Source organism: Anolis carolinensis, chromosome 1 (genome assembly GCF_035594765.1).
Source record: "Anolis carolinensis isolate JA03-04 chromosome 1, rAnoCar3.1.pri, whole genome shotgun sequence".
NCBI lineage: Eukaryota > Metazoa > Chordata > Lepidosauria > Squamata > Dactyloidae > Anolis > Anolis carolinensis.
Genome location: NC_085841.1, coordinates 114,208,942 through 114,224,165, shown reverse-complemented (window position 1 = coordinate 114,224,165; position 15,224 = coordinate 114,208,942). Strand labels below are relative to the sequence as shown.

The following is a 15,224-nucleotide window of genomic DNA, read 5'->3' as shown; positions in this document are numbered from 1 at the left end:
GCAACTGAGGAGGCGGGAGAGGGAGGAGCCTCCTTCCTCCCTCTCTCCGTCTCTCTCTCTCTGGCCTTGACGTGTCCCTGGCGACCAGGCGCAGGCGCCCTGAGGCCGGCTCTCACCCGCCCACACGCTCGGCCTTCTCTGGCCGCATCCGCACTTTAGCACCGCGTTAACTACCCGGGCTCAGTGCTAGGGAATCCTGGGAGCTGGAGTTTGCGGAGGCAGAGAAAGGGAAAGACATTGCAAAACTACAGCTCCCACTGTCCCATAGCATTGAACCACAGCAGTTCAACTGTATCCATTCTCCTGTGAAGACGCGCCCTAGGATTGCAATGATGGGCCCAAACTGGCACTTACTATTTCCTACCTTTCAGTGGCACACTCGCTTTCTCCTGAGAAAAAAATTATAATATCACAAAGGACTACCACCTCACCCACTTCATAGGATATCTGCTACAAAACGGGAGCTTTTTTGTTTAAATTCTAGGGCCATAGAAGCAGGTGGCAAAAACAGAAGAACTGCCTGCCTCAGGGGAGCGTTTAACATCTACACAAATAACCAGCCATTGTCAGAAGGCACAGTGTCATCTATGCTGACGATCATGCCATCACCGCTCAAGCAGGGAACTTTGAAATGGCTGAACAGAAGCTCTCCGAAGCTTGAGGTGCTCTTACTGCCTATTGCAGGGAAAACAGCTGATCCCTAATCCATCTAAAATGCAAACATGAGCTTATCACCTTAAGAACAGACAAGCATCTCGAGCTCTGAGGATTAGCTGAGAAGGAATCCCACTGCAGCATGACAGCACACCAAAATACTTGGGAGTTACCTGGACCATGCCCTGACTTACAAGAAGCACTGCTTGACTATCAAGCAAAATGTGGCTGCTAGAAATAACATTGTACGAAACCTAACTGGCACAACCTGGGGATGACAACCAGACACAGTGAAGCCCTTGCGCTTTGCTTCTCTGCTGCTGAATATGCATGCCCAGTGTGGAATACATCTCACCATGTTAAAACAGTGGATGTGGCTCTTAATGAGACATGCCGCATCATCACAGGATGTCTATGCCCCACACCACTGGAGAAATTATACTGTTTAGTTGGCATTGCACCACCTGACATCTGCTGGGAAGTATCAGCCAGCACGCCAACACCTTAAATCAATAAATAGTTTTCCAAGATCTACAGAGATACTCACAGGAACACTTCAGCAAGCGAGAGTCCAAAAGTGGCAGGTTAAAACACGGAACCTCAATCAGTGGCTGACGCCAGATGAGAGACTCCCTCCTGAGCACAAAGAAGACTGTGCGACTTGGAAGGCGCTGAATGGACTGCGCTTTGGCACCACGAGATGCAGAGCCAATCTTAAGAAATGGGGCTACAAAGTGGAGTCCACAGCATGCGAATGTGGAGAAGAGCAAACCACAGACCACCTATTACAATGCAGTGTGAGCCCTGCCACATGCACTATGGAGGGCCTTCTTACAGCAACACCAGAGGCATTCCAAGTGGTCAGCTACTGGTCAAAGGACATTTAGTATAATGCCAAGTTGTTGTTTTTTAAAACTTTGTGTTTTCAAATACATTACAACTTGTACCCTCAGTTCACTTCTGACACGATAAATAAAGAGGCAGACAGGACAGTACATGTATCCCCCCCCAAAAAAAAAATATTGTGACAGATACGACAGCTACATTTAAATGCCATTTTGTTCATTTTCATTACTTCCTCCTTTCTGTTGAAATTGTCCACATACTTGTGGATTTCTACATAGAACACTCTGAAAAACAAACAGTGGAAACCAGAACAAAAAAGCCCAGAAAACTCACATAAACCAACAACAAAAAAGCCCACTATATGGTTCAGAGATTTGGATGACACCTTCACCATTTGGAGCCATGGAGAAGAACTAAACAAGTTCCTGGACCACCTCAACAGCATCCGCCCAAACATCCAATGCACCATGAAAAATGTCCTTGCAGGCGGCCAATTCTCTCCCACCAGAAGCGACTTGCAGTTTTTCAGGTCGCTCCTTCAAAAAAAAAAAAACACATTGAAAATGAAAATGAAGAAAAACTGCCATTTATAGATGTCCTAGTCATCTGCAAACCCAATCAACAATTGGGCCACACAGTTTACGGAAAACCTACACACACTGATAGATACCTACATAAAAACTCCAACCATCACCCAAGTCAAAAAAAGAAGCACAATTAAAGCCCTGGCAGATGATGCAAAAAGTTTCTGTGAATCCCACTTCCTGCAAGGTGAACTGAATTACCTAAACTGGGCTCTAGATACTCCACTACAGACATCAAAAGAGCTGCAAGGCCAAGAACAAGCTATGAGAGGCAAGACAAAAAAATCACCCAGAGGAAAAGTGTTCTTACCGTACATCAAGGGAACCACTGACTGCAGAGGGAAGCTGATGAAGAAATACAACCTACAAACTATCTATAGACCCAATCCAACAAATGCTACATTCAGCAAAGGACAAGAGGGATCCTCTCACCTCTGCAGGTGTCTTCCATGCAGCTGTGGACAAGTCTACATAGGGACCACCAAACGCAGCATTGCCCAAGGAACATGAAAGCCACTGCAGACTAATTCAACCAGAGAAGTCAGCCATTGCAGAGCACCTGATGAACCAACATGGACACAGCATGTTATTTGAGAACACAGAACTGCTGGACCACTCTTCCGGCGGCGGGGGACTTCCGGCGGCGGGGTAATGGCGACAGGCTGGGTCCACCGAGAGCTCTTGGTGTGCCAACCGCAGGTCTGACCTGGTAGAGCAACAGCTCCCTCTTTCCCCTCGGATCGAGACTGGGGAAAGACGCCGGCGTCAGGGGATCTTTCTCCGACAGCCCCAATGACCCTCCCCCCTCAAGGGAGAGGTTCTAGTGGGTCCGGAGGACCTCGGCTGGCGGGTCAACAGCGGGAAGCGGGAGCAACCGCACTAACTGCCAGCCAAACCATCGCCGAACCCATCGGGGAAAAAAACAGCAGCGACGGGCAGACCAATCGCCGCCGTCTGCTTAATTGTATAACAAGTAGTCCGGACAAGCCAAACCGCATGGTGAGTCAATCTCAGTAGCGATAAAACATTTCGGAAGTATTTTTAGTTAAAATATAGACAATATAAAGTATAAACATCCTAATCCAATCCAACTTACTGGTGACTCCGCTGGCGTGGTCGGGAGGAGTAGGACGAGGCGGAAAACAGAGGTGGAAAGAGGGAAAAGGAAGGAGGAAAGGTCTCTACCCAGAGGGTAGAGCGAGAAGCCCGGTGTCAGCCTTTGCAGTGCTGGGGTTTGGCTGGTGTATGGAAGCGACCTTGGCGCCATATTGTTTAGTCTACGGGCTACCTTCTTTAAACAATTGAGAGAGGATCTGACGCAAGTGGGAGCAGTGGTGCTTCAGACAATCTGGCATGAGGAGGAGATAGGAACTCTCAATGCGGAAGCGTTTTCCGGAGGGACCACACTGCGAAGGACACAGGGCTGGTACGCGAAGAGGAACTCACAAACCGAATAAGAATTAAAATATATAATATAAAAGAAAACAAGGGGTAGCGAAGTCAAAGGAAAGTAAAGCCAAAGGAAAGCGACAGCCCCCTAAGGAGTCAAGGATCCAGAGGGATAGGGTAGGAAGGAGGAGAGATAAATCAAACAAAAGGCAGCACCCGAGCTCGGGCCTCCCCCGGGAGGGTCTCTAAGTTTTCCCATCTCTCTTGTCTCTCCTGTCCCTCCCCGCCCCCCTCAGCCATAAGCCATAAGCCCTGTGACCTCAGCAGTAGATTGCATTCTCAGAGGTATTAACGAACCATAACAGTTTGGAGCAATGGCAACACCCAAATGGAGAACAGATAAAGATAACAAAGACTCTAGACTAAATGTACGAAGAACCTCCCTTCCAGAGGAGGGGGGCTTAAAAGATATTTTGAGAGAGATTAGGAAAATCTCAGAGAAACAGGACCAATTGCAAAATGAGGTCCAAATGATAGCTAAAAAGCAAGATTTGCAACAAAAAACCCTGCAAGAAGAATTGGCGGATTTGAAAAAAGAGTGGAGAGGAGAGATGGGGGCTATGAAAAAAGGACTTATAAAAAATTCTAATGATATAAATGAATTAAAAATAGTGAACAGGAAGAACGACAAAATGCAAACGAAATTACAAGAGAAAATGGAGTCCATGGAGGAGAGGGAGAGAAAATTGGAAAAAATACAGGAAAAATTGGAATTCCAATCACTGGAATACCAATTACGATATAGGAACATTCAAGAGGAGGAAAAAGAAAATATCGGTTGGGTGATCACACAAATAACAGCTAAGATTCTACAATGCACAGAACAGGAAGCCTGCGGCCAAATCGATAGGGTTTACAGAATTCAATCGAACTTTACTAAGAAAAACAAAGTGATTAAAGACGTTATGGTTCACTTCTTGAAGAAAACCACAAGAGATGAAGTACTCAGGAAAAACGCTTCAAATCCTATATGGTATAAAGAGAGAAAGGCGATCATATTAAAGGAATATCCAAAATCGATACTAAACAGAAGAAGGAAGTATTACTTCCTAACAGACGAACTCAAGAGAAGACAAATAAAATATAGATGGGAAAAATATGAAGGCCTAATGGCCACATACAAGGATGACAGAATATGGATCACTTCGGAAGATGAAGCAAAGGACTTTTATAGAATGATAAAGAAAGATTTAAATGTAAATAGACTATCACTATCCTCAAGTAATGGTAAGAATCCTAAAGAAACCAAGAAGAGAAGATTTGATTCGCCGAAAGACAACGACCCAACAGTAGCTGAACTGGACTTGATTACAGACCAAGAAGACTCTGACATGGGAGAACCAACAGAAGACGATGGAATCCTCAAAGATGAGTAATGTCTGTTGCCATTTAAAATGTTTCTCAAACAACATTAACGGGTTGAACACTCCTATTAAACGGAAAAGATTATTTAACAAATTAAGAAAAGAAAATTATAGTATCATAGCTTTGCAGGAAACACACATTGAACGTACACACTCCAATCTTTTGAATAACAATCAACTAGAAAAAGCATTTGTTTCGGCAAATGTCAGTAAAAAAAGGGGAGTGGCTTTATATGTAGACGACAATCTTACAGTAAAAGAAGCATTTAAAGATGATGAAGGTAGGGTCATAGCAATACTAATTGACCTGGAGGAAGAAAAAACCTTAATCTGTAATATCTATGCGCCAAATGGCCCCAAAACAAAGTTCACCAAAACACTGAGAGAAAATATTAGTAATGTAGAATTTGATCATATTATAATCCTCGGTGACTTTAATGGAGTATTAGATAAAGAATTAGATAAAACCAGACAACCAAAGAAAGTTAAAGAAGCCACCTCCCTCCCCAAAAACCTCCTAGCATTAAAAGATGAACTGGACTTAGTTGACACGTGGAGAGAATTAAATCCCCAAAAAAAAGACTATACTCATTTTTCAAATAGGCATCAATCATGGTCGAGGATCGACATGATATGGGCTTCTAAATCCCTGGTGACAAAGATATCAGATATACGTATCTTACCTAGAGACCTATCGGACCACTGCCCAATAGTAATGGAACTCAATAAAAAAAGGTTTATAAGGAAATGGAGGCTAAATGAAAATCTACTAAAAGATAAGCAAGACATAGACAAAATTAAAGCGATGACAAAAGAATACTTTAGCATTAATGATACCAATGAAATGAATCCACAAATTGTATGGGACGCTTATAAGGCAGTGGCGAGAGGATACTTAATTCAACTAAGTGCTATCAAACGGAAACAAAAAGAAGTAGAATGGAACAGATTGAATAAGGAGATTGAGATGAAAGAAAAGGAATTAAAATCCAACCCTAAAAACAAAAAGATAAAAAGAAATTTAGATTTATTAAATAAGATGAAAGAAAGTAGAGACTTAGAGAAATTGGCAAAACAAATTAAATGGGTTAAACAATACGCTTTTGATAATGCAAACAAACCAGGGAAATGGCTAGCCCGCTTAATAAGGAAGAAGAAACAGAGTAGACAAATTATTAAAATCAAAACCGAAGGTAAAATAGTGAACTCAGATGAGGAAATAAAAGAGGTATTTCAAAGATATTATGAAAATTTATATTCCAAAGATAATATCAATCCCGAGGCCATAACAGAGTTCCTAGGTAAATTAAAGCTGGATAAAATTACAGAAGAACAAAGACGCGAACTCAATAAAGAAATTACAGAGGAGGAAATCCTTAAAGTAATCAATAGTTTAGATAGTAACAAAACCCCGGGGCCAGATGGATTTATCGCGGGCTTTTATAAATTAGGATTAAAAGAAGCGATCTCTTTTTTGAAAAAATTAATGAATCAGGCCCTTCAAAGCAAGGTTATACCAGATTCATGGAAGGAGGCAACGATAGTAATGATACCCAAAGAGGGCTTAGACATGTTGGAGGTGAAGAACTACAGACCCATCTCCCTCCTAAACACAGACTATAAAATTTTCACAAAGATCCTGGCTAATAGGCTGAAGGACTTCCTTGTAGAGTGGATAGGAGAAGACCAAACGGGCTTCCTCCCAGCCAGGTCTATTAAGGACAACGTAAGAATAATAATTGATGCTTTGGAATACTATGAACAACATAATCAAACAGAAGTGGGCTTTCTCTCATTAGACGCGGAGAAAGCTTTCGATAATTTAAATTGGAATTTTTTTAAATTGTTATTTCAAGAATTGGACTTAGGATTTCAAATTCAAAACGGCATCAATAGCATTTATGAGGACCAATGGGCAAAAATACAACTAAACGGTCAGGAGACAAACAAATTCGCAATTAGCAAAGGTACGAGACAAGGCTGCCCCCTCTCTCCCTTAATATTCATTATGGCATTAGAGACCCTGCTTAGGGCGATAAGAAATGATTCGAACTTGCAAGGTCCCAGAATAGATAAACAAGATTATAAATATCGAGCGTTCGCAGACGACGTGATATGTATTATAGAAAACCCAATCCAGAATATAAAAAATTGGCTTTTGAAAATTGAAGAATATGGAAATGTGGCGGGCCTCAAAATCAACACAAAGAAAACAATGATCCTTACTAAAAATATGTCCAAAAAGAAACAGAAAGAGCTACACGATATTTCAGGGTTGAAAACAGTGTCCAAATTAAAATACTTAGGGATCTGGCTATCAGCGAAAAATAACCAATTATTAGATTTAAATTATGTAGGGAAATGGAAAGAAATCCGAAGTGATCTGGAAAAATGGAATAATCTAAACGTCTCTTTAGTGGGAAGAATAGCAATAATCAAGATGAATGTCCTGCCCAAGTTACTTTATTTATTCCAAAATCTACCAATTATAAGGAGTCCCAAGATATTCAAAGACTGGCAAAAAGACATCTCGAAATTTATTTGGAGAGGCAAAAAACCCAGGATCAAATTCAGCACAATGATTTCACCAAAAACGCAGGGAGGTTTTGGCCTCCCGAACCTAAAACTTTACCATGATGCTAGTGCTCTCCTTTGGATAAAAGAGTGGATCAAATTGGAAAAAACTAAAATTCTGAATTTGGAAGGCCATGAATTAAGAAAAGAATGGCACGGGTATTTATGGTACGGCAAAATGAAAATTGATAAACAATTTGGCAATCACTTTATTAGATCTGTCTTATTGAGAACGTGGGATAAGTACAAATGCCGCTTCCATACTAAGACACCACTATGGTTATCTCCGATTGAAGCTGATCATAGAAGGCTATTAGGTTGGAGGAAATGGCCGACTTATAGTCAACTGTTAATTATGGCAAAGGACAAAAAAATCTCCCCCAAACTAAAAGAATTAGTCGAAATACAAAAACTTAATAAAAATGTGTCCTGGTACCAATTCTTCCAAATAAATGAGGCATACAAAAGAGACAAAATAGTTGGATTTGACCAAGAACCAGGACAAATTTATCCATGTGGATAGGAAGAGCATATCTATACTGTATAATAAATTACTGTCCTGGGAAATTGAAACAGAGTTAGTAACTAATTCCATGATATTATGGGCCAGGAACATAAACAGACCCATTCAATTGTGTGAATGGGAGTCGATTTGGAATAAAAAAATTAAATATACGTATTCAGTAGATATGAAAGAAAATTGGCTTAAGCTTATACATAGGTGGTACTTAACACCAAAGAAAATAGGGCATATGTATAAGGACGCAAATAATAAATGCTGGAGGTGTAAAGCCCAAATAGGATCCTACTTCCACATGTGGTGGAAGTGTAGGAAATTAGATAATTTCTGGACTATAATCCTGGAAGAGAGTAATGATATATTAAAGACAAAATTTGTAAAAAGGCCGGAACTACTTTTGTTAGGTTTATATGACCCCGAGGACAAAATTGACATTAATACTGACAAACTTTTCACCTTTTTCATCACCGCAGCAAGGCTCCTGATTGCAAGACTCTGGAAGTCAACGCAAGTACCGACAAAAGAACAGTGGTTGGAAAAAGTGATGGAAATCAAGAATATGGACCAACTATCCTTCTGGATTAAAAGAAGTAATGGCATTCCATTAAAGGCTACTGACTGGTCTAATTTTGAGGACTACTTAAGGAAAAAACTACAAAAGAATTAAGGACTGAACTAACGGACTTAAGAGAACAGAATCGGAAGACAAACATCACCTCCCCAATCCCCCTGCCCTAATCCCCACCCCACCTTCTATGTTCCACAGTCCCCCCCCTTTTTTTTCCCCATCTCACCATACCCATAACCATGTACCTGCCACCACCCTAACCCTATCCCTATCCCTACAGCTAAGACCTGCTTGCCTGTGTACCACCTGTTGAGGAAAATCACAATAAAAATTACTTTTCAAAAAATGTCAAGGGGAAACCTTTACCTTTACACACACACACACACACATATGAATTGTAAGATAATATAAATTTCCACTTGTCACTTCTCCTTGCGCACCTACACACTGCAGCTGACACAGTTTGGGAAGTTCTGATCTAGAAAAGCAAATATTATTACAGTCTCAGTAACAAGAATGATATGGTCTGGTTACATATTATTTACCCAGATGAGACATGAGAGAAGCTTCCCACAAGGATGGTAAAACATCAATACATCTGGGTGTCCTCTTGGCAACATCCTTGCAGAAGGCCAATTCTCTCATACCAGAAGCAACTTGCAGTTTCCAAGTCACTCCTGACATGGCTTTTTTTTTGGGGGGGGGGGGGGTACCCAGATTCAGCTACAAGGGCAGGAAGCCAACCTGGCAGTTGTCAAGTCCTTTGGATTTCCAAAACATCTTTGCCAGGACATATGTGTTTTACATGAAATGGCTGGATTCCTTTCTGGCGCAGGCACCGAGGACGGATTTGCCAGAGATTAAACAAAAAGGCCTCCCTAGCCAAACCCTGGAGCCCACATGCATACTAGGAGGAACGAGGAAGGCCGCCTAGAATATTACATTATTGGATGTACGTGCATACTACTCCCACCCAACTGCAAAGGAACCTGTCTTCCAGGGTGACATTTCGCAGTTGGCAAGCAATACCTCTTGGGGTGCAGTTTGACACCGCTTTAACTTCCATGACACAATGCTTTGTAAACATGGAAGATGTAGTTTGATGAAGTCTTTAGCCTTCGCTGTCAAAGAGTGTTAGTGCCCCTCCAAAACCCCAACCAATAGCCTAGATCTTGAAACTCTGGGCCCATTCACACTGCAAAATTTTACAGAAAGGTAAATTTCTCATAAAATCACAAATCCCAGAATTCCATAGCCGTTAATATGGTGTCAAACAGCTGCAATTCTACTATATGGAAACAGCCTGTCAGCCTTGTGAGTTTGCTTGAGACAATATTATCCCAATTTTGGATAACACAGGGAAGGGTTAACACCCTTGACGTTTGTTTTGCTATCTGTGCCCCTGTTCATATTTCACTTTCTATCCCTGTAAGAATTGGATTTTGAAAAATGTGGTTTGTTGCGGAAAGGATTGTTGATAAAGCTTCAGTGGAGACAACTTTACCCCATGATAATAACTCTTCCAGGAGTGAACTTTTCTTCCAAAAGGTAGATTTCTCTCACTTCTTGTCTCACCACTTCTTGTCAGTCCTTCTTAGCATCATAGCCAGACATTTATTTATTTATTTATTTATTTACAGTATTTATATTCCGCCCTTCTCACCCCGAAGGGGACTCAGGGCAGATTACAATGAACACATATATGGCAAACATTCAATGCCAACAGACAAACAACATTGTTTTTTTTTAGACAGACACCGAGGCATTTAACATCTTTCCAGCTTCTTTCCAGCTTCACGCTTCCGGCCACAGGGGGAGTTGTTGCTTCACCGTCCACTGGGGCTGTTCTTCCTCATTCTTTTCCTCACGTTTTGCTGGCAGTTTTATGGTGTTGTAAATTAGTTAAATTAGCCTCCCGCATAAAGCGTCCCTAAATTTTCCCTACTTGACAGATGCAACTGTCTTCCGGGGCTGTATAGGTCAACAGCAAGCCAGGGCTATTAATGGTCGGCGGCTTAACCTGACCCGGGCTTCGAACTCATGACCTCTCGGTCAATAGTGATTTATAGCAGCTGGTTACTAGCCAGCTACTATTTACAGCTACTCAGTGGAGTTAAAGTTACCTTGATTTAACAACTTTGCTGGATACCTTTGCATTTGCTTTGCAGCTTGGTCTTGGGGAGAAGGGTGGGGTAGAAATATCGGAAACAAATAAATAAATCTCAGATCCAGCTAGAGGAGTTAACTTTTCCTCTGTTACTAATCTGATTGCACAGATGTCATTGCTGCTTCAATTGGTCACACTGGTACTTTGATTTTAATTGATTCAAAACTATGTAATTCCAGAGAGTCAATCTTCTATTTGTCTTGACCTGGGAGAGATCACATCCTGATGTAGGTGCAGTATAGGTCCGATGGTAGGCATTTTATTCGATTCTAAGTTTGGGTAGGATTTGTGGGAGGACCCAATTTGACCCTTGGCTACGAGAGTGCTGGACTCTTGAGTGCTTCTCTGCTGTGTTCCATCTGCTGCACCTTTTGCTGTCAATATAATGTTTTATGCTCTAGCAATATTATATGTGCATGTTTAGTGCTAGAACAGTTGGCAAGACCAGAAACTACAGCCATTTCCAAAGCAAGACACATGTTGAATACATTTCCTCTTTAAATTGTTTTGTTTTGGATATGAGTTATTGGCTGTATTATTTAATAGACAGCAAGATGTCTCCTATAAACTTTTTTTACATGGGTGATACTTCCATGTCCTTATATCCCAGGATCTGATCCCAGATTATCTTCTTATCCCAAATTATATGGCAGTGGAGACTCATATACAGTGTCCCCTCACTACTTCGCGGTTCACTTTTCGCGGATTCACTATTTTACGGTTTTTCAATAAACTCTAAAAGACTATTATAAATAATAAAAAAATTACAATTTACAGCATAAGGAAGTGAGGAAGGAGAAGCCAAAGGGAGAGAAAAGGAGCCCAAGTGGCAACAGGAGGAGGAGGAGGAGATTTATCAACACACGATTGGTTGATACAGACTTAAAATAGTGTATAACTGCTAAAATAATGTATAAATATTAAAATAAATATAGCGTCCCTACTTTGCGGATTTTCATTTATTGCAGATGATCCTGGAACCTAACCCACGCGATAAGTGAGGGAACACTGTAGTCCAGTTCAAAGCAGATAACCTGGGATCAGATCCTGGGATATAAGGACAGTATAGAAGAGCCCATATGGATAATAATATAATTAAATGGCCTTTTGGCTCAAAATGCATTCTCTTGCATGTACAGACCTTTCCCTCCAAAAGGAAGGGTCAAGCGGTTTTCAAAAAACTTCATTTTGCTGGACTATTTTTAATTAGTAGTTCTGCCAAAATGGAGCCAGGATGTGCTGAAACACGGAAACAGGGATGTCCAGGGACGATGGAAAGATAAACAGCCCTTTACGTGATGCATCTCAAACAGGAAATCTGGATTAAATTAAATTTTAATTAAAATTAACAAAGCCAATGCAGTGTAAGATGCTAAAGGAAACTATGAAGTTATTGGATTGTTTGTGCTTACATACTTATACATTTAAATGCACCTGCATATTTGATGTCTCAAGGAGAATGTTCAAACTTATTCAAATGGAATGTTATGCTCTTCCAAGAGTTGGCATATAACACCATTAGAACCAAAAGAAACTTTTTTGCATGACTAAATTGTTCATATAATCAGTGCAGTCAGTTTGCAGTAAATCAAATAGCTTCTAAGCCTTTTGGATTAAGTGCAGTCAAACAGAGAATTTGTGTGAATGATTTCAGAAGTAAACCTGAAGTTATCTGAAAATGTATATTTTTCTCCTCACTGGAAGATGCCTCCGAGGTTGCTGTGCCTTCCTTCCAGGCCCAAGATAACAGTAGCAGATAGGACCATAGAGGTGGCAGTTCAGAGCCCCAATGCCACTAAAAACACAATGTCTATCTGACAAAAGTAAATATAATACATTCATTTGCAGTTTTGATTTTTGTGGATTTGATTATTCAGAGATTTGATTTAAATGTTCTCTGTAGGAATCCCTCCAGTGTGACTCTATGGACAACTTCTTCTGGTCATGCTGGAAGACCTAGAGATTTCTAGAGAGAACACCTCTATAGGAATGTCTAGGTTTCTCCAGTGCGATTCTGTGGTCAACATTCAGTGACGTCGACCATAGAGTCATGCTATTTATCGTGTCAGAAGCAAATCGAGGGTACAAGTTGTAATGTATTTGAAAACACAAAGTTTTTTAAAAAACAACTTAAATAGAGTCATGCTGAAAGAGCTAGAAATACCTAGAGGTAAAAGAAAGAAAATTCTTTATTCTTAGTTTTTCACTTTCACAGGAGTCTTGTGCCCCTAACTCCTACTTATGGAGTGTAGTTCTGACTGTACGACATCCTGTGGCTCCACAGATTGGGCATCCTCCTCCAAAGTAGTCATCCATCATTGAAATGCAAGTGTATATGAAGGAAATGCTAAAGCATGATTCCTAATAGTCCTCCAAGCATTTTGGATTTCAGCTCCCAGAAGCCTCGGCTGCTTCGGGTTTCTGAAGTCCAAAATATGTGAAAGACCAGAGTTTGAGAAAACTGTGTTAAAGGATTATGAACAATGGCTTTTGTACCCAGGCCTATCCCTCCTATGCACAATTACGACACTTGTCCATTTGTAACACTTCTCTCATTGCAGAATTTTAACATTCAGTTAAGAAAAACACAACCAGACACAACCTGCAACCATAACAAAATAAGTCTCTTTATAGAAAGTTACTTTCAGGTAGAGGTAATCATATAAAGAACAAAGAGGTCTTACTTGGATTTATGGAGACATTTGGGAGTTACTTAGCCACAAAGCCTATTTTTACAAAATGTGATGTATCCCACAAGGACTCCCCAAGAAATATTGTATTGCTATTGTACTTCAAAATAAAACATGATTTTGCTAGTTGGAATATTATATATATATATATATATCCATCATGAATATTAAAGTCCCAAATGTGTAAAAAAATTACCTTATCATGTTTTCTTGATTGTTTACTCATTTATCTGCAGCATGTAGGGAAATTATGGTACATGTTCTATCCAAGATCACACATTAAAAAGTGTCTTTTTAAATAAAATACAACCTGGTTTATCAAAAGTTCATTTCTGATCATGAAACGAGACAAAAGTGCAAAACAGTTCTGTAATAGATACCGTAATATGAACAACTGAAAATATACAGTGTTTCGGAGGGAGGCTAGTGTGGAAAAAAAATCCATATTGACTATACAGCAGTTCCATTCATTTTCCAGCTATGGAATCTGACGACACCCTTAAATGTCATAAAGAGGCCTTATCTGCTAACAGTGATGTAAAACATTTACTACACTGGCATTCGAGGTGTGCCGTTTGGGGTGGTCCTCTTGGACTTCTGCATTTGGTTCTGATTCTTCCGTGCTTTCACAACTTTCATTCTCACTTCAAACACTTCGTGTATGGCCTTACGGAAGCAGTGGAAGTTGTAGTCGATTAATCCTAAAGGGAAAAAAGAACAAAGTGAAAGCAAGCAACTTCCCATGATAATAAAGTAATTGTACACAGACCAACTCTTTCCTGCCTGGAGCAGTTTTAAATCATCCACATTGTTATGTAGCTATAGTAATTAAATTCTGGAGGAATGCAATCTCATTAGCAAGAAACTAATTTGATCTAATTTGTAGCAGTCTTCAAAGAAGCTGGGAACCTAAAAGATCTATGTGTCATGGTCTGAAAAATTACAAATAATTGCTTCTTAACTTATTTCAAAAAAGAATGGTGACTTTACTGGTTAGTCAAATTAAAATACAAACATTCCCAAAATTAGGAACTTTGCATCCACGGGATTCCAGAAGCAAAGGACAACACTGAAGTATATACTGGCGGGATACTATTTATCATGTCTGTAAATTATTTCTACCCTGCCATAGTATCCCAAAAGTACAGGAGGAAATAAGAACTGAACAAATCCAGAAAAGATGGCATACAAGGAGCAGATATGCAAGGATGAAAAAAAAGGATGGGAACAAGGAGAAGACAGGCAGCTGAAGAACGTACAAGAGAATGAGATTGAAAGGTAACTGACAGAAGCAACTGGGAACCTAGCTTGGGGTGGTAACAACAACAACAACAACAACAACAAATTCTTACCCACCTCTCCTCAAACATAATGTAGTTAAAAATACATCATCAAAATCCCTCTTGCTTCCATTTCAAAGTAACTGAGCTGACATGAGCTATTAAAACTTCTAGATAGAAATCCAATATAGTTTAGGAACAGAAAAATCGGTGTACTGCTGATTGTTAGGAACAGATGCAGACAGATCTTTGATTCCCTATAAAGACTTTGGACAGAATTTTTCAGGATTCTGTTCTTCTATTTGATATGACTTGAATGTGGGATTAAGTGCATTCGTATTTTTGGGTTGAAGATAGAAAGGGGAGGCACCAGTCTAGGAAAGAAGGAAGCTGGAGATTTCAAAGGCAGAGTACATCTATAAAGTTATGTCTTTGTAATAACTGTCATGCAACACTGTTTTAACAGTGAGACTCAAGTTGCTATTTCAGAAATATGTCAATTATATGGAATGAAACAAGTCCCAATTA

The 15,224-nt window shown here is 40.2% G+C and overlaps 2 protein-coding genes and 1 long non-coding RNA gene across 3 annotated transcripts in view; 2 read left to right on the top strand and 1 right to left on the bottom strand.

Moving 5' to 3' along the window:
- The first annotated feature begins 237 nt into the window (after positions 1-237).
- LOC134299015 (putative leucine-rich repeat-containing protein DDB_G0290503) lies at positions 238-9,188 on the top strand. The gene is made up of 2 exons (XM_062980804.1): positions 238-4,910; positions 8,465-9,188. The coding sequence occupies exon 1, from the start codon at positions 3,848-3,850 to the stop codon at positions 4,907-4,909; it is 1,062 nt and encodes a 353-aa protein (XP_062836874.1). The 5' UTR covers positions 238-3,847; the 3' UTR covers position 4,910; positions 8,465-9,188.
- Positions 9,189-10,016: 828 nt separating this feature from the next.
- Positions 10,017-13,616, top strand: LOC134299012 (uncharacterized). Its single transcript, XR_010006172.1, has 2 exons — positions 10,017-10,107; positions 10,314-13,616. It is a non-coding gene; the product is annotated as an uncharacterized LOC134299012 (long non-coding RNA).
- The window catches only part of rragd (Ras related GTP binding D), a 24,780-nt gene continuing 22,885 nt past the window's right edge, over positions 13,330-15,224 (bottom strand). The window contains exon 7 of the mRNA XM_008119466.3: positions 13,330-14,117. Within this exon, the coding sequence (XP_008117673.1) occupies positions 13,966-14,117 (152 nt within the window). The 3' untranslated portion in view covers positions 13,330-13,965. The remainder of the gene's footprint in view (positions 14,118-15,224) is intronic.

Bases quoted from the DNA above. Each gene is read 5' to 3' on its own strand.
- LOC134299015 (XM_062980804.1), top strand. From the start codon at position 3,848: ATGGCAACACCCAAATGGAGAACAGATAAAGATAACAAAGACTCTAGA.